This window comes from Anabas testudineus, chromosome 24 (genome assembly GCF_900324465.2).
Source record: "Anabas testudineus chromosome 24, fAnaTes1.2, whole genome shotgun sequence".
Taxonomy (NCBI): domain Eukaryota; kingdom Metazoa; phylum Chordata; class Actinopteri; order Anabantiformes; family Anabantidae; genus Anabas; species Anabas testudineus.
The window spans coordinates 4,962,465-4,987,500 of record NC_046632.1 but is presented as its reverse complement, the minus strand read 5'-3'; the positions used below and the strand labels follow the sequence as shown (position 1 = coordinate 4,987,500).

General features: G+C 41.1%; 2 protein-coding genes across 3 annotated transcripts in view; one reads left to right on the top strand and one right to left on the bottom strand.

Moving 5' to 3' along the window:
• Positions 1 to 7,069, bottom strand: part of LOC113149580 (centrosomal protein of 128 kDa) — a 37,183-nt gene extending 30,114 nt beyond the window's left edge. For both annotated transcript variants that reach the window (XM_026341786.1, XM_026341787.1), the window contains exons 1-10: positions 6,339 to 7,069; positions 6,162 to 6,248; positions 5,953 to 6,085; positions 5,628 to 5,746; positions 5,192 to 5,283; positions 4,291 to 4,363; positions 3,621 to 3,743; positions 804 to 887; positions 430 to 504; positions 114 to 261 (exon numbers count right to left, since the gene is read on the bottom strand). In XM_026341786.1, coding sequence (XP_026197571.1) covers positions 114 to 261; positions 430 to 504; positions 804 to 887; positions 3,621 to 3,743; positions 4,291 to 4,363; positions 5,192 to 5,283; positions 5,628 to 5,746; positions 5,953 to 6,085; positions 6,162 to 6,248; positions 6,339 to 6,518 — 1,114 coding nt within the window. In that variant the 5' untranslated portion in view covers positions 6,519 to 7,069. The remainder of the gene's footprint in view (positions 1 to 113; positions 262 to 429; positions 505 to 803; positions 888 to 3,620; positions 3,744 to 4,290; positions 4,364 to 5,191; positions 5,284 to 5,627; positions 5,747 to 5,952; positions 6,086 to 6,161; positions 6,249 to 6,338) is intronic.
• Positions 7,070 to 7,860: 791 nt separating this feature from the next.
• On the top strand, positions 7,861 to 24,202 carry tshr (thyroid stimulating hormone receptor). The gene is made up of 10 exons (XM_026341426.1): positions 7,861 to 8,030; positions 13,348 to 13,419; positions 14,305 to 14,379; positions 16,481 to 16,555; positions 16,997 to 17,071; positions 18,012 to 18,089; positions 18,573 to 18,641; positions 19,729 to 19,806; positions 22,195 to 22,383; positions 22,723 to 24,202. The coding sequence occupies exons 1-10, from the start codon at positions 7,861 to 7,863 to the stop codon at positions 24,158 to 24,160; spliced, it is 2,319 nt and encodes a 772-aa protein (XP_026197211.1). The 3' UTR covers positions 24,161 to 24,202.
• Positions 24,203 to 25,036: the final 834 nt, after the last annotated feature.

The window sequence follows — 25,036 nt, the reverse complement described above, 5'->3', positions numbered from 1 at the left end:
GTGATGCCAACTATTTGTGGTTGCAGAGCTGGCATAGCAATCGTATCTGTCTGCTTCACTTGCGTCTAAACTTTATGTTTCCTTCACTTCCAGTCTAGACCTAATTATAATACCTGACCCTCGCAGTGCACCTCTTCCCTCCTCCCTGTCAGTGTGGCTGCCATGTGGCTGAGCACTGGGCTGAAAAGTCTCCAACCGGGCCCTCTGAAGCTCTGTCTTCTCCTTCCTTGCCCTCAGCAGCTCACCACGCATGTCGTCCACCTGGAGGTTATCAGCCGTGTGAGCATATGTAGAGAAAGACATCTGTCTTACAACTGGAAAAGCAACTCTGAAGTTTTCTTAAAAAGTTTCTTTACATCTTACTGTTTTGTCTCATGGGATTTACTGTCCATCTGCATATTCACTGGTGTGCTGTACACACAAACAAACCTGTTGAACAAGGGACTCTCTGCTATCCTCTGACTGTTCCAATAGGATTCTAGCTCTCTCCAACTCCTGTTCCATCTATAGAGAGCATAACAGCAAGAATGTCAGGACAATACATGGTTGATGTAGGACTCAGCACAGGTTCTCATCTGATGTCTCAATACAGCATCTATAAACTACAAGTTTTGAATGTACAGTACTTTGCATGTTGAGTTAAAGAACAACTATGAAATGTAATTTGCAGCTAACATGCTTTGTCTGAGTAAAATTACTACCTATGTAGCCAATTTTAGTAAGATAGTGCAGGAAAATGAAGTCAGGACTTTTCTAGAGCAAACAATAATTATAATGTTTGGTTCTTTATAAAATTCATTTACCTTGGACTTCTCCCTCTCGGTTTTTAGCAGCCTGGCTGTTATGCCATCTCTCTCATAGTTTTGAGCTTTGCGGTTCCTTAAAGTCTACAAAACACAAACAAAAATCACATAAATGCCAAAACACACATTTATGAGTACTGTAAGAATGTAACATGAGAGGAGCTATTGCGTCACAGCAGTCCCCCATCTCATCTTCTTGGAACAAGACACTGGCATCATAGTGGATTTGTACAAGAGCTTAGATCCCACTCAATTCCACTCATTCTGAGCAGGCTGTGGTGATGAATTACCGGCTGCTAGCAATAACATCTACCCAAGTGACTCATCATCTATTTGATTCACATCACAGCGGGCCCATCAGTGGGGAATAAATGTGCCCTCTGCTCTCCCTCCTCTCCTGCTCTTTAGAAGTAAAGAGATTATTTTCCTCTTCATTTCCTCATGCTTGTTTATTTACCCTTAATTTTTGGACAAATGCATTATTTCCCATCACCCCGGGCCCTGCTGGTGTCCCATTAGGGCACTATGGAGGAGAGGGATGCAAATGAATTGGTAACTACAATCATTTCATAGTGTGTTGAAAAGTCAAGCGCATAAGGTTGTGACTATGGATACAGTTACATAGTGCCCCCCCGTGGTCTAAAAAGAACCTGCAACAAGCATTAGAGTAACAACGACCAATGCCAAGACACCGATTAGCTTATAGACAAAAAAATGTCCCTCCACACCAGCAACCAAGAAATAAACAGATCAGTTATGTCAAATTATGCTTACAATACATAATACTGAAGATCTGTATGATTTCTGTTGCTAAATGCAAAGTGCAATGTAAGAGAGGAATAATACAAGATAATGTCTTCTTCACTGAAACTGTGGGCATCTAGGAGTGAATGTAGCGATGAGTCTGCATCACTAATGTGCACCTAATGACACAGCTCTTTCAGCTATTAATGCTTTTAGACAAATGTGCACCTAAAAAACAAAACAAAAAAAAAAAAACATGATTGGCATCAAATACAGGAAAGTAGCAATTGCTTGCTTAGCAACCATTTGCACTGCATCAAAGTAATTGTCTAGGTGTGCTTTATAGTCTCATAAAGCCAAGGACGGGGGCTAGGTGACACAGTGGGAAGACTGCTTTAGCGAACAAGAGGACAGCAGTACATTAGAAAGAAACCCTTCAGAAAGATGGGAACGGTGACCCAGCAAGTACGGAGAAATTTGGCTTTTTTTTTTGCAAGTTCTGTGATTGTATTCAAGCGTATCTGATGGACAGCACTTGCCACTGAAGTAAGAAATTACTGTATCTAATTGTGTGGAAGATTACTAATCACACCAATTATAGTTAGTGGTTTTGGGTGACATTTTCTCTTTTTCACAAGGTAAGGGGAAACTACAAAAAAAAGAAATTAAAAATCTTTCAGCAGTCATTTTAACACCATCAAGCTTGCACTTTAACCTATCAAGCAGCCAGAATGCCTTAGAATTTTGTGGAAAATTGAGCAGTAATAAAATGTGTAAATGTCAATGGTCTGTATTATTACTCAGAAATAACCAACAGGCATTTATTCATCCTGATGTATGAAGTCCTGCTAACTTTTTTCTCAGTATGATCATGAAAAACAAGAATAAAAAAGCAGTCTACAATGGCGCCATGATAGCTGAATGGTTAGAGCACATGCACTGTCCTAAATCTGAGACCGATTGGGGACCTTTTCTGCATGTCATTGTATGCCCTTAACTGAAAAGGAAAACAAAAAGGTCTACAGATAATATTAACTAACTTCTTTTATAAGGTAATGTTTGCCATTTTCTTTGCACATTTGCTACTTAAGCACAAAAATCTAAGCTGTGTCTAAGCTGGGAATGTCATTAGTTGTGCATATGTTTAGTTACAGTGGCACTAGACAAAAGACAAAGTCAGTAGAATTCTTCTTCTGGGGACCATGAATGTTGTAGACCCAAGCCTCTAATAAGGACAAAAATTATACTTTGAGTGCTTCGTAGCACGAGACAGTATTGGTACATTTTTTATGACTGCAATGGTTTCCTGCTCTTCTCTCCCGCTCTTCATCTACTGTAGAACTGCTGTCAAGCCCACTGAGATAGTATACAATCAAGCTCTGAAGGTCTTAAACCTAATTCTGATGTTTTACTAAGACACAGACTTTTAAGCTGGCAAAATTTTGGTGCTAAAATGCTAATAGCTTTTAAAATAATTATTGATCTTGCCATTTCCAATTAGTGAAGAAAACCTCATAACGAGCACTACTGTCTGCAAAAGGACTGTATAAAACAGTAAGGAATGGTTACTTAGCCAATTAGCCTTTTCTGTTTCTAGCTACAACATGTTTCCAACTGATTTGAGGGACTGAACCTACTGTGTTAGACAGTTGAAATGTGGCCACTGGAGAAATATCAGTGCAAACATAATATTGAATATATATATAATGTGTTGTGTCTAATGTTGGCTGGCTGTTTTTTTAGTATATGTGTGTATGAAGGATGTGTCTTTAGAGCTTTTTGTCTTTTGTGATGTTTAGCCTTGTCTATTGTAAATGTTTTTGTATGTATGCATTAATGTGTGTTGTCACCTATAAGGTAAATCCAAGTACAGTTATGTTCATAATGTATGGTTATGTTCATCTTGCCCTATTTGTCTACATGCCTTCAACAAATTTAAGTGCCTTCATATAGTCTCTTGTTGCCTCTAGATTATTATTTGGTGTTCTCTCTGAATGTGAGAGAACATTAGATTGTCAACAGGGTGGTGTGGGATGGAGGGATTGCAGCAAATGAGTTGGGGAGGAGTGTCACCTCCTGCAGCTCCTCAGACATGGCCACACGCTGCTCAGGCCGTCTCTCTCTGTCTGTGCTCCTCTGCTCTGCGTGCATCTCTCTCTCCAGCTCCTGCAGACGCCGCTCTACGCGAGACGACACCTGCAGACAGTAAGAATGAGGACGCTTCAGGTCACGCAAACATCTCCGCTGCAGAAATGGCAGCAGGATATGATAAATGAGACAACAGGAAATTAAAAGGGTGGATGACAAAAATATCTTTTAGAAGTGACTGGAAGCATTACATTCACGATGCAAGAATTCCCTGTCTAATCAGGAAGCATCACATCCACCTGTATAGGACAGTTAATACCTTTATCTAGTCACGTCCACAGGCGTGACTAGATAAAAAATATTAAACATGTTGGCTGTCATTTGGAGCTGCATATTTGTAACTGTAGTGATGGTGCAGTGAGGAGCAATGTGCCTGGAAGTTAGAGTTCTTTTGAGTTGTATTAGAAAGTAGAAACCATTTGTCACTTTGTCTGTATTCAGCAAACAAAAATATTTTTACATTCCAGCAGCTTTCATCCACCAATAACTGATATGATGCCCTTAAATTCTGGATGCCTCTACTTTTCTCCTCACATTCACAGAGCTAGAAAGCACTTTTGAAGTATTGGTAGTGAAATATTCAGCCACAACTCACTGAGTCCTGTCTCTGGGAAGTTGTCATGTGCTCTGTGAGGCTTTCCATCGCCCGCCTGGTGTCAATTTCAGACCTATAAAAAACAGACAAATCCAGCAGAGTGAATATATTTACACAGCAGAGTTCTCAGTCGTTTTGAAAAATCCTATTCTAGGACATCATTGATCAAAATGTGAATGCATAATGTGATGCCACTAAAAATAATTATGCAGCTTCAGATGTTGAAAAATGGTGGTGGATCAATTTGGTCTGGTCAGCAGCATCAGGGAGGATGCTGATAATAACTTCAAATGTCAAATTTTAATGCATGTTGAGAGAAAGCTCTGCAGCCTTTTGACACTGCAGTGCTGTCTCTTTAAGTCTCCTGTGGCACTTTATCACTTCCTCATCAAGGAGATTTCAAAGACCTGAAATCCATGCATTTATTTTCAAAGCCAAAGCAAACTGTTTTTCTGTACAGTGAATATGGAATATAAAAGATCAATAAACTCTACTGGTCTAGACAGACGACAAACACCTCGATTTTGTCAAAAATAATGTAGAAGACTAAGACTGTATGAATCCCTTGGCACTCTGTATGGAGTTCTATATTAGTAAAGCTTATTCAAACAGTTGTACTTCTAAATTAAATTTAAGGTCACACAGACCAAGGTAAGGTAGTACGTTATTTTAATAAACTCTAAGACAAACAGCCTTTAAACAATGATTTTTGCTTCCAATCAGTCCTTTCCCTAATACAATGTTTTGGGCTCCAGAGCTTTGATTCTAATAGTCAGTGAGACAACCAGAGCTTTGATATGGGAGTACACATGTTGCAGAACAACGTGTTCATTCACCATCAGTGTGTATATACATATATATCCTAGTTTGTTCCTCATACTTTGTCCCTCTTCTCAGATACCTATTCCTCCTGAGGATTTCTCTATCCAGGTCACCAGACAGCCTCTGCTGGTCACAACGTAGATCCCTCAAGGATTGGTGCAAAGTATGAATCTATGTGAGACAGCCACAAAAAACCCATACTGAATACAAAACATAAGACGATGATAAAGCACAGCAGAGGTACCCATCATTGCATTTACAGAGATGCACATTTACTGACACTGTTGAAAGACTAAATAAAAAATTAGTTTGGACTCCTCCCACTGAGAGCAAAGCAAAATACTAACATCAACAATATCTAATTTAAATAAAATGGTATCAAGCCTCTTTTACTCATCAAGGTGAGCATCACAAATGTCCTACGTTGCTGACTTAGTGTGCCCTCTTGTGACAATCTTGTGCAACTACATGTAGTAGCAACTGGCACTAATTGGTGGTTTGTCTCTTATTCTTACATCCTCTCCTGTCAGGCTGGCATCTTTGAAGCGAACACCAGCAGACTGAGACCTCTTCCTCCTCCCTGGAGTGCCTGTGTAGTCCCTCAGTGGAGAAGTAGGGTAAAAACGCTGGCCCTCTGAAAAAAGTGTACAGATTTTATAAAGTGTTTTCAGAAACATTTTAATAAATCAGGAATTTATTACTGTTTACAAAACCAAGATGTACACTAAATGGTTATTTGGTATTTATGTTATTTGTGTTATGAACCGTTACATTTAATTACCGTGCAAATTCACAACTAGAATCTGAAGACAGTTGGCAGCAAATTATATCTATTCGTACCTGATCCTGAGCAAGCCTCTAGATCACTGGTATGCAGTGTAGAAGCTGAAGCTGAAGCACTTCGAACACCATTGGATCTGCTCAGTCTCTGTGTCTGCAGCTGACTAATCGACTCCTCCAGGTTTTCCCTGAGCTAGTGCACAAAGTCATTTGCATCTTTAAGGTATAAGTATATTATCATAAAAGAATAAACTCAACATGTGCCTCACCAGTGCCATGGCTTCAGTCTGATCGTCTGTATGCTCCCTGTACTGACCCAACATCCGGTCAACTTTGGTCAGGTTTCTGCTGGTGTCCTGCCAAAAATAAAGCAATTTGTTAACCATTATTTAATTTAACTTGGGAGCTGAGCACACACGTCTCCCTTGTGGAATACAGCAGTGTACCTGTAAAGTGTTTGCCAAGGTGTTAATCTTTTCGGAAATGTCTGCTGCTTCATCATCGCCACCGTTCCCACTGGTCCTGGTTCTGGCCCTGTCCCGGCCAGGTCTGCGGTGGGCTTCACGCCCCCGAGGCCTGTGTCCCCTCATCCTGTCGTACGAATCTGATTCGCTGGATGTGTCCATAGTTTGGGACAATACAAGTGTGCAAAAGGGACGACGGCTGACTAGATAAATACGACACTGACCAGCAGAAGCGTCGTCTGCAGAAAACGCTGTTAACTAACTGCAACGTTAATCAGATTAAGAAACGAAGCAGGAGAGCTTTGAACTTTCTTTACAATCGATATATTTGTCAGCTTTGTCATCGTTAACGTTATCTTAACAACCAGTCGGAAGAGAAAGATGAACACATGAATACAAACGACTTCCTTCCCAGTCAATCACAGTCCTGGACATCGTTGTGAATGATGCTCCTCCTGGCTAGCAACAAGTGGCAACTAGCGTTAACTGCTGGGACCCTTAGCTAGCTAGCTATCCAAACGTTAGCCAACTAATTTAGCTTTGTGCTAATACCGTAAAAACAGCAAAATGTTGCATATGTACAGTGGGAAAAGAACAACTGCATGCTAACACTATAATTACGTTGCACCGGACTAGTTATGTCTTCGCTTTAAGAGTGCTAGCTAACAGAAGAAACACCCACAGCTTCACCGTGCTATGGCAACTTGAACTAGCCGCGTCTCAGTAGGAAAACAACAGACAGCAGCTGCTCCACGGGACGCCGGGAACTGTAGGCTGTCCACAGTGGAGCGGTGCGGGGAGTTATTACATGAGGACTACATTGTCCAGAGGCACGAGTTTGCGCCAGGACTGCCGCTCTTCAGTAATAAGAGAAACGAAGATTGACGAACAAGAAACCAAATCTAAAGTTTTGTCAAGAGTTATAAGACAAACATGTCAGTGAAAAAGACAAGAGAGGAGAAAAAGAGTTAAAAAAAAAAACAAACTTTATCACTCACAAAAGAGAAATATGAGTTTCAGAAAACAACAAATGCAGAATTAGACTGTAAACAGTATGGAAACATATTTAGACAGTGTGGTCTATAAATGTCTGGACTTCACTGAAATGAACAAAACCCAGAGAGTGAGCAGAAGGATTATTCTGCAGTCTGACACAAGAGTGCCTCAGAAGTCCACCCTCCCCTGAAGTTGTAGACCACCTCCAAACCCACCACAGAGCTGCTGCTGTCCGTCCTGCAGCATCTCCACCTTCACTGCTTCACCCTCAGACTCCCGGGTTCCTTGAACACAGCACCGGGCCCCACAGCAAACAAACAAACAAACAAACAAACAAACATCATCATCTATTGAGGACAACTTCACTCCAGCTGATCTATGTGTATTTGTTATTGTGGACGTGAGGAAAAAGACCACGTGGAGACCCAGAAGTCAGACCTGGATCTTTATTTTGTTTTTATTTTATTCTTATTTCTGAAGCCTCTCTGACAGCCAGCATCTCTCCGGCATGCAGCTGGTAGCCTGCGCCCTGTTGACGCTCGCCGCTCTTCCCGTCAGCGCCGCGCCGCAGCCTGACTCCTGCCCCGCGGTCTGCGAGTGCTCCGAGTGGAGGAGTCGCACCATCTCCTGCTTTGACATTGATATTCTGCCCAGGTTTCCAGCAAGCACGGAGACGCTGTAAGTAGGCGTGCAGATAAAATGAAACGCATCTGTAAAAGGGATCCTGCAGGGGTTTATGGTTTTTTCATGTATTTTCAATGTGAAGTGCTTTTAACCCCGAGGAAAAACCATTATAGTATCACGAATATTCCTACAAAGTGTTCCCAAGGGAGGAGGTGGGGGTGCCTGGGATGTTAATAGTTATTCCATTTTAAGGTGCACTATCATTTTAATCTATTGTAGTTTTACTAACAAGTTTCAAAGTTGTCAGTGTGATTTTCTTTTTTTAATTCTCGATTTGATGTAAAAAAAAAAAAAAAACAACTTTAAACTTATATTATATTAACTTGCAGGCATTTTAATATGGTAATAATGTGAGAGCAATGAATAGTTAATATAAGTATGAAAAGACTGATGAAGCATTAACCCACCTTTGTTACCTGGTGGGTGTAGTGATAGGCAACAGTAAAGTACAAATGTAACTGAGCAGCTGAAATACAGAGTGGAATCGTATAACCTTTTACTTTCGAACACCATATTCCAGCACTTTAAGATGTATTATTGATGTAGTTCGTTCCCTAAGTCATTTTGCTGTAATGAGAGATTTGAATGGGTGGAGGAAAAGATAGAGACGGAGATAACAGTGGGGAGAAGAAGTCCAGAAATCTGATGTCCAGTCCACTGAGTTTGGGCTGCGGGATAGACTGCTACAACAGAGAAGACATGAAAAGGAGAGAAAATGTAGTGTTTACACATCCTACAAACTATATCTCCTCACATAAAGCAGATTAGTTTATACATTAAATATTTGTGTAATATATTTTTTTCTTACTCGTGTTGATTTCTGTTGAAATAATAGTTTGATCCAAAATGTGAGAAATGGTAGAATATGGCCATGATGGTTTCAGAGAGCCCCAGAGTCTTCAAAATCAAATTACATTTAATGACAAACAACAAGGACTGAAAAGCAGACGAGCAAGGGCTTCACAGCAGCGCTCATATTCTAAATTTATGATAAATCTAATGAAGGAATCAAAAACACTTTTTGTAAAATGCACTGGAGTGGAGCAGAGGATTTTTTTTTTATCAAGACTATGTCAGCATTGGTTCATTAAAGTAACAGGAATGTAAAAAATAAAAACCAAACAAAAAACAACCACAAAAAAAAAATCCCAACCAACAGTTGATTTGTGGTCATCTTGTTATCTGACACCCCAAAACATCTGTCACGAATCCTGGGAGCCAACAAACTTCAATTTATCAAGGTAATCTCTGAAAAATATAGCAGAGCTTTGACACATCCTAAATTGGATGAGAATAGGGCAAAAATTATGCAATAGGGAGCAAATGTTTTGCTGTGGCTTTGAGTGACGTGAACACATGCCCTTCAGAAAGACTCTATGGGAGATGTGGAAACATAGAGTTTGAAGGGGGATTTCTTGCTCTCGCAGGATAAATGAGATGCCGTGTGACAGTGTACAAATATAATAACCAAAGTTGGCACCTCTCCTAATATTTCAAATATTCGGTTTTTAAATTAAATTTTAAATAAATATTGAATATACATTTAGTCACAGGTGAAGAGCCAGAAATATGCTTCTATATTAGTGCAGTATCCAGAAGTGTCAAACTGTGGGACACTTCTGGATACTGCACTCTCAATTTGTCCAATCAAACACTTCTAATGAACTATAATGGAAGCACATGGGCATGATTTTCAAACTGTAATGCGAAGAATGAGTTTGACACTTCACTCCTACACAAAATTCCTTTAAAGCACAGACACGGGGCTCGCTAACTCCGCTAAGGAGAAGGTTTCGAACTGTGCTGTGATAATCCTCATTCCTTTCTTACAGTTTACTGGAACATCCCACCAGTCCTTCGATCTCAAACACCACTTTGCGTTGCCTCCAGCAGCACCCATCACATAAAATTATCTCCCAGATCACTGCTCCAATTCACGTGTCCACATGTTGTCCCCTACTATTTCCTCACATTCCTGCCCCGGGGTTTACCCAGAGCCCTCCAGGAGGATAGAAAGACATGAAAGCATTCGACCAAGCACTGTCCTGTCACCACCCCGATAAAAATACCGGCCAAATAACCCTAAAATAGACTGTGCATTGAGGGGGATGTTCTAGCAGATGAGGCGTAAGGACGTTTGATTTTGTTGTACACACAGTGAAGAATGAATGACCCTGCTGCCCTGTGCAGACCAGTGGGGTCTATTTGCACTGACTCTGACTAAGTCTGACTGTCAGTTGTTTTCTGCTATTGGCGTTTTGTCTTGTGTCTTATTTCCTCTGCCAAGAAGCTATGTTTTGACCTATTAGTTTGTCCTGATGAAAAATGCATGAGATTATGAGATTATTGACACTTGACAACTTGCACAGCCACAGTGTATACTCTAGCTGCTCCACTTCTTTTTGGCATGATCTAAATTCCACTTTTGGCATGCGAAAACGCATTTTGTGCAATATCGCCTGCTTTCTGAGCTTCACCAGAAGCTAGTACCTGGTTGGCATAGCTTGGCACAAAGACTGGGAGAACATAAACTCCTGAACAACAGTGTGAGCAGTGAACAAGGGAGTTACCAGTATTCTCGTCTAATTCTCGGCCAGAAAGCAAATTAGCATATTTACCTAACCTAAACCACTGGTGTAGATTTGCTCACTGGAATTGTTTTTTTGACTCAGTGTACTTATTTTGGAAATGTCTAACCTTCTGCCCTAAATCTGTTATTAACAAACAGGCTGCGTTAAAAAGGTCTTTTCAAGTCAGGGTTAGTCCATGTGTCACTGGGACTCCGAGAGGTGGAAAGGAAAGCACAGACACGCTCGAAAGTCTGCGTAGCGTGAGTCCCGGCTGCGTCTGGATGATGCATTCAAATGCAATATTTACCTTTTGCAGCACATTTCTCAAACACCCACAGGGTTCCATTTGAGAATAATTAAGAGGAAAAAAGACTTCAAGGGAAAGAGGGGGGCAGGCTGGAAACACTGCAGTCCCAACCTTTTAGAAACCTCAGAAGGTTTGAATTGTAGTTAAAACATGTGATAACTTGTGATATTCGCTGTCCCCCGACCTCTCATCTAATAAAACTGTCTGAGGAGTGAGAGCCTAATGCTGTTTCCTGAATGGTAACAGATGAGCACTGGGATTAATTGTAAATAAGAAGTGGGACACTGAACATGATGAGCTGTAGCAGAGATTATTGGAAATACTGATGGTCTCTCCTGCTATTAATTCTAGCGATGGATTGTGTTATGGAAATTGCTGCTATTACTTCACATTCTACAGTGATTACCCTGTGCGTTTAAGAGAAAACGAATAGGAACATATTCTTGTAGAATACCTAAAACAAAAAATCTGCAGATTAACTACTGCACATTTCATGTGCTGACTGCTTCTTTTTTCTCTTAACTCTGTTGTTGAAATCTGCTTCAGAATATGTAACTGACCCAATCAGTCACCACAGGCCGTTACACATCAAAATGAGAGCGAGCCCATAGTAAACACACATATGTTGACAATCCAGTGCTGACACTATTATAAATTATGTGGCTTCTCCCCACTTCAAACTCAATTCCCAACCTGTTTGTTTTCTTGGGTTTCTATCCAAAATGACAAATTGAGGGAGTAATTTTCTCCTTAAGCCTGCGAGATGGGCTCGCTGCTCTGCTCTCTGCATCCGTGAGTGAAAAAGTGCATGCCGGCTATTTGGGTTTGAGCAGGGCAGCGAAATAGTGCGGTTCTGACGGGGGTGTTCGGTGTCAGGTTCTGCTCTGTGTCCCTCTTGTTTGTTTGAGTTTGTCAGAGCCTGCGCAGGGTGCTGTGGTCCCATGTCTACTTGGTGACTGACCTCCCCTCACATGTGAGCGTGATTCAGACTCCTGGGCCAGGTCTGCAGCCTCTGAATTAGCCTATTGTTCCCCTGAAGACGGTGGCTTTGGCTGAGCTGCTTTTTATACCTGCCTGCAAACGGACACGTGGGCATTGTTGCTAGTTGAGACAGGATGCGGTGGAACAAACTAATAGTGTGCATCCTAGTGCAGGGTGGGCCGGGCCAGGCGTACAACTTGACATCAACACATGTGGATACCATCTCCACCATCTCTTTTTTTCTGCTATTATGTTGTGCTTCCTAGATCTACCACAACAAAATCTGTTGCAAGACCAAAGGAAAGAAATGCCACATTTTCACGAGCGAGATCAAGGAGGAAAGGGCCCACAATGTACTGAACACAATGAAATGTTCTTCATTCTGGGAGATATGCTCATGTGCTCATGTCCAAATGTCTGCATGCACACTTTACTCTTTGGGAATTTATTTAAACTAGATACATTTTTAACAAACTTAATAGTGATATTGATTTTCTCATCTAATACATCTTAAATTTTATTTAAACAATTACTCTTCCTTTTACACAAAAAGGCTTGTGTTTGAAATATTGAAATAAAAGTCCAATTGAAGTTTTTACAACAACAACATAAAAATAAAACCCATTTCCCCACACTGTGACAGGATCATTTTCATATTATTATGACATACAGACATGAGAACTTGCTTAGCGTAACAATTATTAAACATAAACATATACATTTATCTCATTAGCATAACGCATATGATTGATAAACACGTTGAAGGAAGCTGTGGAGTTAAGGTATGTCCATTCTTCATTCTTCCATTAACAGTCTCTCAAGGCAATAATTGACCTTTCACATTTGAATACGTTTCTTAACAAAATATTTATATTATTAGGAGAAAAATGAGCTCACTGCATTTGTTATTGGAAATCACGAGAGACGTTTCTTGTAGAACTGGCAAACATAGGTATTACATAATGAGAAAATGCTGTATGTCACAAAAATATCTTGTGCTAACATGTAAGGCATCTCATAGCTTATTATCCTAAACACACCCAGACATTGTTTGATTTGGCTGCCAGCTCAGGTCCAGTCTGTTTCAGTGTCTTAGATAGACTGTGATCCCCTGTGTTTACTGTCCCACCTGCTCACTTCTCTTTCACTGTTCCCTATAGATCATTTAGTTTAGAAATGATTGGAATAATACAGTATAAAGACAAAAATATGTGTGTGCAATGTATCTTCTGATAATAAAATCACTTTTTTCATTGCAGAGAAACAGTCTTGAGCGAGAATTTCTAATTGAACGTCAATATATTAAGATAATTTGCATATTCAAGATGCATGCCCAGTCTTTATGCTAAGCCACGCTAATTAAACAAACTCTGTGCTCACTCTAGCTACTTGTTTGGTTTAAGAACTTGAAGTATATTGATCTCATCCTGTCCCATCTTTGTTTTTCAACCAGATGGCTTTTTGAGACCCGTCTGTCATCCGTGCCGCCTGATGCCTTTTCCAACATGGACAACATCTCGAGGATGTGAGTGGAAGTATGACTCTGTTCAATACGTGTACGCTTTTCGTGAACTGCCACAGAAACACTTCAGAGTTGCTCTCATCCACCTGTTGCCTTTCAGTTACTTCAGTTCAGTTGCTTAGAAAGTGTGAATCTATCCTAGTTCAAAACTGCCAACCCCTTTGTTATTTGTCTCCCACCCAAGCAGATGATGTGCTCTCTGTTTAGTATCACTGCTGGCTCCTAATCACAGCTGGAAGTGGGAACGCGTTCCTTTGGTAGGAATGTTGGTTCCTCAACCGCAGCACGGCTTGGACATTGGCCGAGGATTCCAACAGAGCCTTTTGGGTGTGTAGTGATTTTAGACTCCCAGTAGAGGTAGAGGATCTGTGTAAAGGTAAAATATACACTTGAGCCTTGATCCTCAGCCGCTGAGTCCAGCGTCTGCGTCCAAGTCATGCGTGACGGTGGTGGATGAGCTGTTTTCTGTAAGCAGCCTCAAGTGAACAGAGCCTCATTGTTTCATATGAAGCTGATTCTCAGATACATGCTCTTTAACTTTAGGTAAACTGAATTAGTTTTATGCATTTTCTCCCACTAAGTAGGTCATTTTAAGCTTAATCCCGAGCAACATTTTTGGTTTATTTAAAGAGCATACTTGTTACCAAGAAATAACAACCAGCATGACTGACTAGGTAATGCATATGTGAGGTGAATACCTGTCAAATGTCCTGAGACTTGATAAATTCAGGAAATGGTTGCAGGCTTTCTGATCACACACCACACACTTGAAACCTGTAAAGACGGATCCTTTGCTTGCACAGTGGCACCACTGTACTTTCATTCTCAGTCATACAGATGATTAACATGTATATTAGATTTGGTATAAGCTCTGCTTATTTCTCGCAGATATATATCGGTTGATGTGACGCTGCAGAGGCTGGAAAGGCACTCGTTCCACAGCCTGAGGAAAATCACTCACATGTGAGTAACTAAAGGAGAAGGGCAAGCTAAGTATTGATCCTTATTGATTACTTTATTGTTCACTAGAGAGAAAAATGCTTAATTTTGAACCTTGCCTACAGCAAATAGAAGCAAGGAGGAAACTCATTTGAAGCTTATTTCTCTCCCCCGTCTCACACCACCTCACCAGAGTGGCACAGAGCAGTTTTGCCAGTTCATGAGATTGCAATAATAACCCTGCGGAGGGACTACTAAATGCAGATAAGAAACAATTCAGCCAAATGAAATAACTCATTATCTGGATGTATCTGGTGCATTATTGCTGAACCTGGTCTAGTAAGGATGTTAGAGCAAAGCGACTGAACAACAGCCAGTATTCTTCATGCTCCTGCAGCTCATGGGGGAAAAAGTCCAGCAAGGTGCACTCTCTTCTCAATTATGGGATAGAGATTTATGGCTGTGTCTCTGGGTGGACCACACACTTTCCAGCAGAACACCTCCTAGCACTTCATATATTACTTCAAGACTTCCTGCCTGTGTGAATGATTTGTTCCAAGTTACGGCATCCTGTAACACAGCAGCTTGTGTATGCAATTTGTTTCCACTTTTTAGTTACTGTGTAAAATGTGGGCATGTGAAGCGGTTCGAGACAGTAACTATGATTAACTGCTACAGATATTAATTTGACATCGCTTGATGCATGTGTGTGTATCATTTGGCTGTCATTTTCTGTCTTAATTATCCCTCCTTGTAGCCTTTCCGTGTTAGCCGCCTAATTCCAGGAATCAAAAGACAGACAGAAACAATAATTCAAACCGCTAGCTGAGGGTTGTATCTGTGTTCTGGGGAGTGTATTTTGGATCTCCGGGGCCTATTTGCCACTGATTGGTGTGGTGTAGTGCCATACATCAGATAATGGCATCTCTCTCAGGTTTCCTTCAGGGTCAGACACAAATTAATGCTCTGTTTCCTGTTGGCTGCTTCGGGCCGACAGCAGCTGTGGATCTATGTAAGACTGCAGTCTGTGCTGAGAATTCAGAAAGAGCTGTGAGAAGAGAAGAGTTAGTATTGTGGCACCCTCAAAGGAAAGCACCAATTTCAAGCATTCATGGGTTTTTAGGGAAGTGCATATGCACATTTGTAAAATGCTGGAGTGTAGATAAATCTTAGTGTTGCTGCTTTATAAGCAAACTATACATTGCAATAATGATCTAATTTAATCTATACATATGGAAGGATGCATCTTCTTTGGATCATGCATTGAAAATGAATCGTGTAGTAAATATATTAGAAAATGCTTATATTATGCTTTCATAATTTATACTTACAACAGAACTAATGCCTAATGTACTATCTCAGACAAACACAATTATCTATGTTGTTAAACTCAGTGACACAGAACGTTTTTGTATCTTTCAGCTGATTGTTTTGGATTCACACCCTGCAACTTTCATATTTTTCACATTTTGTTGCATTTTTAAACAAGAAACAAATTAGTTTTTCTATTTGAACAATCTCTTTTCTGTCGTTCTGTTTATCAGTGTGCACATCTTCTCCAACTTTTTTGATGAGGGTTCTGTTTACTTTGGCTTTTTTTGCGAAAGAGCGCAAACCTTTTTGTAGCAGCAGAAAAAAAAAAAAATTACACTGTTTGATTGACTATTTGGTTTAAGCAATACTTTTTAAAACACCCCAGCATAGAGAAGATGAACCCTAACCCCCAGAGACTTCTAGTCACCCAACCACGTCTGTCTGCTGATCCCACTGTGGTTTGCCAGGTGTGTGAAGAAGGGCCAGGACACACAATCCACAGCACCACATGGCTTCAGACGGCAGAGAGAGGTGTTCGGTCCACCCAGGGCGGACCAGAATAAACACACTAATGAAACACTAATTGGAGCCTACTTCCGGCCCTGGCTGCCTCTACTGAGTTTCCTTACTCTTGCACACTGGCATCCACTTTGTCCTGTTCTTCCAGCAAGTTTGAGCAACTGTGAAGTGTGTGTTTTTGAATAACCTTGTAGTGGCCATGACACTCATGACATGGCAGTTCTTTTCTTATGCTATCCATGAGCATTTAAGTCCGAAGTGTATAGCAAGTTTTTTTTCTTTATTCTTCCAGAGAGATACGTAATGCAAAGAGGCTGACCTACGTCGACCCAGAAGCCTTTAAGAATCTCCCAAACCTCAAATACCTGTAGGTATATTCATTGTTTGTCCTTTGTTTTAAGCTCACACTATTTTTTAATACAATGACAACATCATGGTCACTTAAAATTAACTAGCAAGGTACCTTTAAAATAATGTATTCATAGTATTGTATGTGTATTATGAGCAAGTCAACTGAATTTAATAATGTTACAGTGGCTGAATTTGAAGACAACACTGCACTCTCTGAGAGTAGATGATGATGACTCTACTCTATTCATATTTGGCCTGAGAAGATGAATCCCTCTGGTGCTGTTTTTATAATAGCAATGTTTAGTATTGTTTTGCATGGCACAGTTGTCTAATATAGGATAATTCCACAGGATAATAATAACAGAGTTATGTGTATATCTTATGTCTTAAAAGGCACCACTGTACTCTCTGTTGTGTCGGCTGTGTATGCTTACTGTTTCTATCACTGTGCCATCAGGGGGATTTTCAACACAGGCCTGACTTTCTTTCCTGATTTGACCAATATCCACTCTAATGACATGAACTTCATATTGTAAGTAACCTGACGTCTGAAGGAACCGGTCGAAATAACTGGTGTAATGTTCCACTTTATGTCTTTGAATGATTTATGTTATATGGGTATTTTTCAGGTTCTATGTTATAGGTGGATACATCCTAACATATTTTTAAAAAACATATTGTGTCTTGTTTTCCGTAAATCCTAACTGTTGTTGCTTTGTTTGATGTATTTGTTTGAGTTTAAAATTGATACATACAGAACTGTGCACAAGTCTTAGGCCACCATTAGATTTTTTTGTATTTCTTAGTCTCATTGTTAGAATAGATTACTAGAGAATATTTACACCAGAAGTCCAGCAAGGACCTTGTTCAGCATCTGACAGCTTCATATGGAGGCCACGTTGATTCTTTCGTAGTGTGAAGAAGCTTGACCAGGAATGTTTTGTTGTGGAAAGAGAGCAGCCAGGTGTTTCTAGTTACTCTAATGTAAATTGAGAGAATCAAATGAAAGAATGAATGAGAATGAAATGAAGAAATCAATAAATATGGTCATTATTGCATTGGTAAAAAAACAAAGCTAAGACTTTTGCACAGTACTGTATATGTCAGGGAAAGGGACTCATTTGATAGGCTACAAAGTTGTTTGACAAACACTGTCCTAATTTCATTTCTTCTTCCACCATGGTTTTCACAGGTTTGACAATGTACAAGGAATGATAACACAATAAAAAAAACTTGAATTAAAACGAGTATTGATTTGCAGGAATTATGGAAAATGTGGTGTCAATTTTGAGAAATTCTGCAACTGAGACCACTTCCCTAATACATTTCATTGCATGTTAGCAGGGTGTGTCCTTTGTCCAAGTTTGTACATCGTTGTATTTGAGTCAATAAGAATCTGAGAACACATTCATCAACACTACTTATTTACAACACAACTTAATTTTCTGTGTATCTGGTGTTTTCATTTGCAGGGAAGTTGTGGACCATCCCTACATCACTGAGATCCCAGCCAACTCATTCCGTGGCATCACCAGCGATGTGCTGACAGTGTGAGATATCATAAATACATGATATATACATAAAAAATACTGCAAATAAACAGCTAATACTAGTGCTGCTGTAAATACATAGTGACAGCTACAACACTTGTATTGTTCTTTGTCCCTTAATTCAACCCAAATCCTAAAATAGCAACTGGAGGAAGTGGGGATCAGCCACGATGACCTCACCTTGAAAATATGTCCTCAGTCTGATCTCACTTGAATCTTACAAAGATAGCAACAAGTTCAAGAGTTCACACACACAACACAAACATATGTATTTAGATTTGGGAGAGAGGGAAGAGGGATCACAGTTTGACACACAGTGAAACGACTGCACAGACGCCTCACCATGAAATGTGAAATAGGAAGATCCCATTTATCTCGGTCATTGCAGAGAAATTTAAAGTGTTTTTTTCGGCAGATTGGTTCTTAAACCTAAAGAGAATTATTCTAATCAGTGCTATTTTCTTCTTTAACCTTTTATTCCAGGATGCTGTATGGAAATGGCTTCAGAGAAATCCAACATCATGCCTTCAATGGGACCAAGCTAGATCAAGTGTAGGTTAATAGTATTTATGTTTATTTTTATAGTGTCACAGTATTAGGAAATACTCTGAAGAAGAATGGACAAGTAGTACAAATATGAGCTCTGTCTCTGAAATGCAGTAAAGCTGCAGTATTAAGTAGCAGAAACGTAAATGAACAAGTAGAGTACAGTTAATTGAATTAAATGACTAATTGGAATATTATGTAATTGTATTTTAACCAGCACATCAACGTGTTGCTAACATTATAGCTTGCTTGTTTAATACATAAACAACTGTGTGGGAAAAAGGATTTCTGTCTGTTTCCACCTGTTTCCTCCCTTTACACCACCTACATATCTGTCAGATATAAAAGTTGTACAAACCCTGTGATCTAATTCTCAATAAGAAAATAAATACAAGCATCTCCCATAATGTCAAACTAATAACTAGCGTTAATGACTGAACAGTTTCAGTGCATTGAAACAAGGGAGTAGTGTTGTTATTTATGGATTTACTGTCTTGCAATGAGTCAATGAGAGGATAACAGGTGAGCACTTCTTCCTTTTTCTCGTTTGTCACAGTATTTATTCCTCTTCTTGTCATTCCTCGTCCAAAATGCCGAGGATATGAGCTATTACTGATATTAATTCAAAACCCCTCTCCTCTTTTACAACACCTACACAAAGCCCAGGTCCTTATAAGACCCTAATTAAGCCATTGGTCAGAGGCTAGTGAGTCTTACCACATGGGTGTTTATGTTGGCTCCTTATCTGCTCTGAGGGGAGAACTGATTCCAACACAGTCTGACCAAGACAAACACACCCCTCACAGGTCTATTATCCTTATTAGATTTAAGGGATTCAGGGAGATGTTTAGTGAGGGTACAGTGTGTTTAAGAAGTGCGCCATCACATCTTATAGTATCTAATTTGAATCAACAGCGTGAGTGAGACCTTTTCCTGTCATGTTTCACCCCTGAAATGAGGGAAAATAAACACGGGAATGTGGCTGAATGAGACTTGGGGAAATATTATGCCGTTCTTCACCTCTGTCAATCTGATTGAAATGTGAAGGATAACTTTTCTCTTAACAAGCTTACATTTGTGTTCTCCTGTCCAGAGACCTTCACAGGAACATGTATTTGACCAAGATGGATGAAAGGGCTTTTGCAGGGACCATCAGCGGACCCATGCTCCTGTAAGTACCTAAAGGGTTGAAAGTGGAAGAAAAGTCTCTCATCAACTGTATTTAAACACAATTCATGAGCAAGATCAAGCTTTATTTACTGAGCAATAGAAAAGCAACCTCATCATAGGTACAGAATTCACTAAATGATCAACACAATTCTCTTTTAATAGTCTCAGAAGAGCAGTCTCTAGTGTTTGGCCTTGTTTCTCTTCCCAAGAAGTGGTTTAGAGAGTGCTACTCATCCTCCGAGACAGCTACTATCTATTCCACCTCTCAGTGAACAAAGCTTGATGTATTGACTTTCTCAAAGTGTGGTCACCTTTGGTTTGCCCGATCACGCTTTGGACAAAACGGAGCCAGTTTCCACAAAGCGTGTTAGAGTGCCATGCAGTGTTCCTCTAGAAATTCTCAGTCTGGACATGATTTGAAGCTGACAGAGCCCCCTCTTTGCTTGTAGAGTTGTGTGATGTTTCCCACTATCACAATACTACTTAGTCAGCATTGCTCTGCTGGAAACTTGAGGCACAGCCACATTTATATCAGACAAGTTGATTTACTTGCACGGGTCTCTAGCGAGTAGATCAATCTATCTAGTTTTCCTCTGAATGTGAAAGGATCTCAGGGACATCTGACCTTTTGTACAAAGGAGTTAACATTGTCTATGCCACAAATTAGATTTTGGATCCATAGAGCAGAAGTATTCCTTCTTTTTTCACATCATAAACTAACAATTCTAAATGTTTCTAAATCCTCAAAGTTTCTGATCATTTTCAGGCTTTTATGAAAACATAACCCTTTTTTTTAAGTGATCACTGCATTTCCATTGTCTGTGTGGGAAGACTTTTCGGAAGTGTCAATAAATATCAGGCCTATTTTGGTAATTACATTATTCACACCATGTCAAGTTTCCTCATTCATAACGTGCAGACTGGATGAGAAATGTCTGTGAAATTGGATAGCATGTCATCAAAGAGTAAAATCATTCCTCCACAGCTGCGTCTTTGACCAGGAAACCTGACACGAATTGTGCGCAAGCGTGTGAGGGAGACGCTCGACACATTTGCTCTGATGCTGACGTCGTTTTTGTCGTTGTCAAGATTTGAACATTTCAGGCCCTGTTTTTAAAGGTGTTAGGATCCTTTAGCACGGCTATCTGGTTGCTGGCGCTGATCCTAGCTGTTAAGCGGTTAGGTAAATGGGGTTCGTGTGCAGCTCTTCTTCCTCTGCTCCACTGAGGAACATGTCCTGAGTGAGGTCACCTCCATGAGGTCATGAGCTAAACATCTGGGAATGACAAAATCAGACCGACACTCACAGGGTCTGTGTTTCTTTTTTTACAGCCTTACACAATGTGCCCCATGAGAGGGAAAGAGAGCTGAGGACAGAGAAGTGGGCAGAGCAAATGGGACAAAAACAGAACAACTGAGCAGATTGTTTGGATTGTGTTTCTTTTCTTTAATTCAATTAATCAGTGACCTAGAGGTAAAATGGGTTTGGAAACCAAAGAAACCAAAAGAGAACTCGGCCTGTACTCGGCCCCTGGAAGGAGGCCGTGTCTGTAGCTGCACAGCGGAATGTCCTGATAATGGGATCACACAGGATGTTGGTGAGATTGTCCCCTGCATGTCTTCGTCCCAATGAGGTTGAGCTGGTTTTGGCATGATGACCTAGCTCAAGAAATACCACATGTAATTGCTAAAAGATGATGAAGGAGAGGAGAGCTTACTCTAGGAAACAGATGGAGGGTGTTGTTTAATCCATCACTGAGCTCTCTGGTCTCATCAAGTCTAGCTCCTCTGTTACTATGAGTGTTTCAAAGGCTCTGCGTGCCATTCGCTCAGTCGCTCAGACGAAAGCACAGAGCTCAGTATTATTTATTAGAATGCAATAAGTGCAATATTATGGGATGAGGATACGCAGAAAATTGCATGTTATCTACCATATCAGGGATGTAGCTCAGCTCAATTTATGACCTCAGCGCTCCTTATGTTACTGCGTGATTCAGTCACATAGCCTTCCCTGAATAATGCTTATGGGGAAATCAAAACAATCAGGTTTTTTTTTTTACCTCCTATTCAGCAGCAGGTACTGTATCTCTAAAGACGTTCTTGTGATCACACAACTGTCTCCTGTCAGCCCATAAAGATGAAATATTATCCCGGGGGAAAACAAATGCTATGAACTATGGTCTGGAGAAGTGGAGCGGCACTGTAAAGATGTTGGATTTGAACCTTTGTTTCGCTGTTGTGGGAAAAAGTTTTAACATCCCAGTGGAGAAAGGAGGCACGCAAGATTAGAAAAATACCTTTGTAGACATGGCAGCAACCTGCTGCTGGACTCCAGCTGTAACAAATCATCTCTTTTCTTGAACTCTTTCATTCCTGGTGTGTCTTTCAGTGACGTGTCCCTGACAGGGATCAGCTCACTGCCAACCATAGGTATGGGTTCAATCCGGGAGCTGAAGGCACGCGACGCCTGGGCCCTCAAGAAACTGCCACCAATCAAAACCTTCAAGCACCTCTCCACAGCGAACCTCACCTACCCCAGCCACTGCTGCGGCTTCAAAAACCTCAAAAAGAAACGAGGGTAAGCTTTCAGCCATCAAACAATTTGCATTCATCAAACCTGCTTAAGATGGTCAAGTGGATGCATCAGAAGAGTGTACTGTATCAAATGCAGCGTCAAATACCACATAGCCTCTTGTAGCCTGTGCATTTAAAGAAGGTTCAACTGCCTTTATAGGTGTGGATGTTGGCAGGGACTGAGTCAACTCTGTGACACGTTTACCTACAGTAGAACCTCTTACAGTGCTGCCATAATTAGTGTCACTCATTAATGTTATTGTAGGAAGATGTTTGAGTAATAATCCGTCTTCTTCATCTGGATATATAAATGATGTGATGTACACTTTTGTGCTTCTTTCAGTTTTTTGGAGTACATCATATGTAACCTGACTGCGTTCTACGACCAGCATCACAAACGCTCTGTGGGGCCCCTCCGCATGCCTTCTCTCCAAGAGGACAGTGTGGTGGAAACAGTCCAAGACCAGGAGCCACACAATGGAGAGTCCCATCAAGACTGGAGGAGAGATGACTTCCATGGCAGCCTCCACTACCACGCCTACTTTGGGGGCCAGCCCGATGAGGATGTGGGTTTTGGAGAGACCCTCAAGAACCCCCAGGAGGACACCAGCCAAGACTTTGACAGTCGTTACGATTATGTGGTGTGTGAGGAGGGAGAGGAGGTGGCGTGCGCACCAGTGCCTGATGAGTTCAATCCTTGTGAGGACATAATGGGTTTTGGCTTCCTGCGTGTGTCCGTGTGGTTCGTGAGTCTGCTGGCTGTTCTGGGAAACGTGGTGGTGCTCCTCGTGCTGCTCACCAGCCACTACAAGCTCTCGGTCTCTCGCTTCCTCATGTGTCACCTGGCCTTTGCAGATCTGTGCATGGGCATTTATCTGCTGCTGATCGCCTCTGTGGACCTGCACACACGAGCCGAGTACTTCAACCACGCCATAGACTGGCAGACAGGTCCTGGCTGTGGACTTGCGGGGTTCTTTACAGTCTTTGCCAGTGAACTGTCTGTCTACACGTTGACAGTGATCACTCTTGAGAGGTGGTACGCTATCACCTTTGCTATGCGGCTGGACCGTAAGCTGCATCTGCACCATGCAGCAGCCGTGATGCTAGGCGGCTGGATTTTCTGCCTCATCCTGGCTCTGCTTCCACTTGTTGGGGTGAGCAGTTACCAGAAGGTCAGTATCTGCCTCCCGATGGACACCCAGTCCACTTTGGCGCAGGTCTACATCTTGACAGTGCTGGTCCTCAACATCCTGGCCTTTTTTATTATCTGCGCTTGCTACTTCAAGATCTACTGCGCAGTGCACAACCCTCACTACCGCTCTGGATCTAAGGATACCAACATTGCCAAGCGCATGGCTGTCCTCATCTTCACTGACTTCTTGTGCATGGCGCCCATCTCCTTCTACGCCATGTCAGCCGTGTTGGATCAGCCACTCATCACTGTCTCCAACTCCAAGATCTTATTGGTGCTCTTCTATCCGCTCAATTCCTGTGCCAACCCATTTCTCTACGCCATCTTCACTAAGGCCTTCAGGGGCGACATATTCATCCTGCTCAGTAAGGTGGGCCTGTGTCAGAAGCGAGCACAGCTGTTCAGAGGCCAGACAGTGTCATCGAAGGGCAGCAGTGGAACATCTCAGGTCCGTAGAGATAAAGAAAAGGTTAGAAAAGCGGGAAGCGGAGGTCAGGAAGAGGTGCCCATCCATCTGAAGAAGTTCTCCGGACACCAAGCAGTCAGCCAGCAGACAAGACCCGAAGAAAGCCAGAGTCTGGACACGTGAGCTAAACACCAGCTCACGGTAGTAAAGCAGCACAGGTTCAGGTGGGAGAGAGGAGGCCTTGAAGTGTTTGTGGACAGATCTGTTTGGACATTTAACAGAAAGCTCCAGGATTCTGTATCTGCTTCAGTTTCCAGGCCAAGTTCAGCTGTTTTCACAATTTCGGCCATGATGATTTTATGGTTCCAGTTTTTGGAGAATATCAAATGTCACTGAAACATGAGCTGGACTTCATCTCACCTTCTATTCCAGTGGACTGGTTATAATAGAACATACACTTATAATAATGAATAAAATCCTTTTTTTTCTATATATTTAATTTTATATCAAGTTTATTTCAAATGATCCCAGTGCAGTCTGAAATTAAGGTGCAAGTGTGCTACACCTTGTTTTAAGCATCTCATTTTCACAGATGTGTTCACAGCAGCAGCCTGCTGGCTCAGCGCCATTCAAAGTGGAAACTTTATACCTCTGTATATAATGTAAATACAGGATTGTATGCATTTTTGAAGACAAGAGCAGTTGTATAGTGAAGGTGGACTGATCTTATACTTTTATGTGGCTTATACCTGGACCAAATTGATGTATCACTTTCTTAGATCCATAAAGCATGTGCCTACGTTTCTTCTTCATGTTGTTATGAATGATTTTTACAGAAAGTTACATTCATCCATTGTGCACTGATCCCGCAAAATACAGTTTGCACATGTACACGCACCTCTTCATCTCCCGAGTATGTGATCCAATTGCAAAAGTACACACGAGACATATTTTGATTATTAGCCATTTTCTCCAAATTACAGACAGGTATGATAATCACAAATATAAACTGTTAAAGCTTTGGAATGTCATGGTTGTTTTTCCAACGTGATCATGATG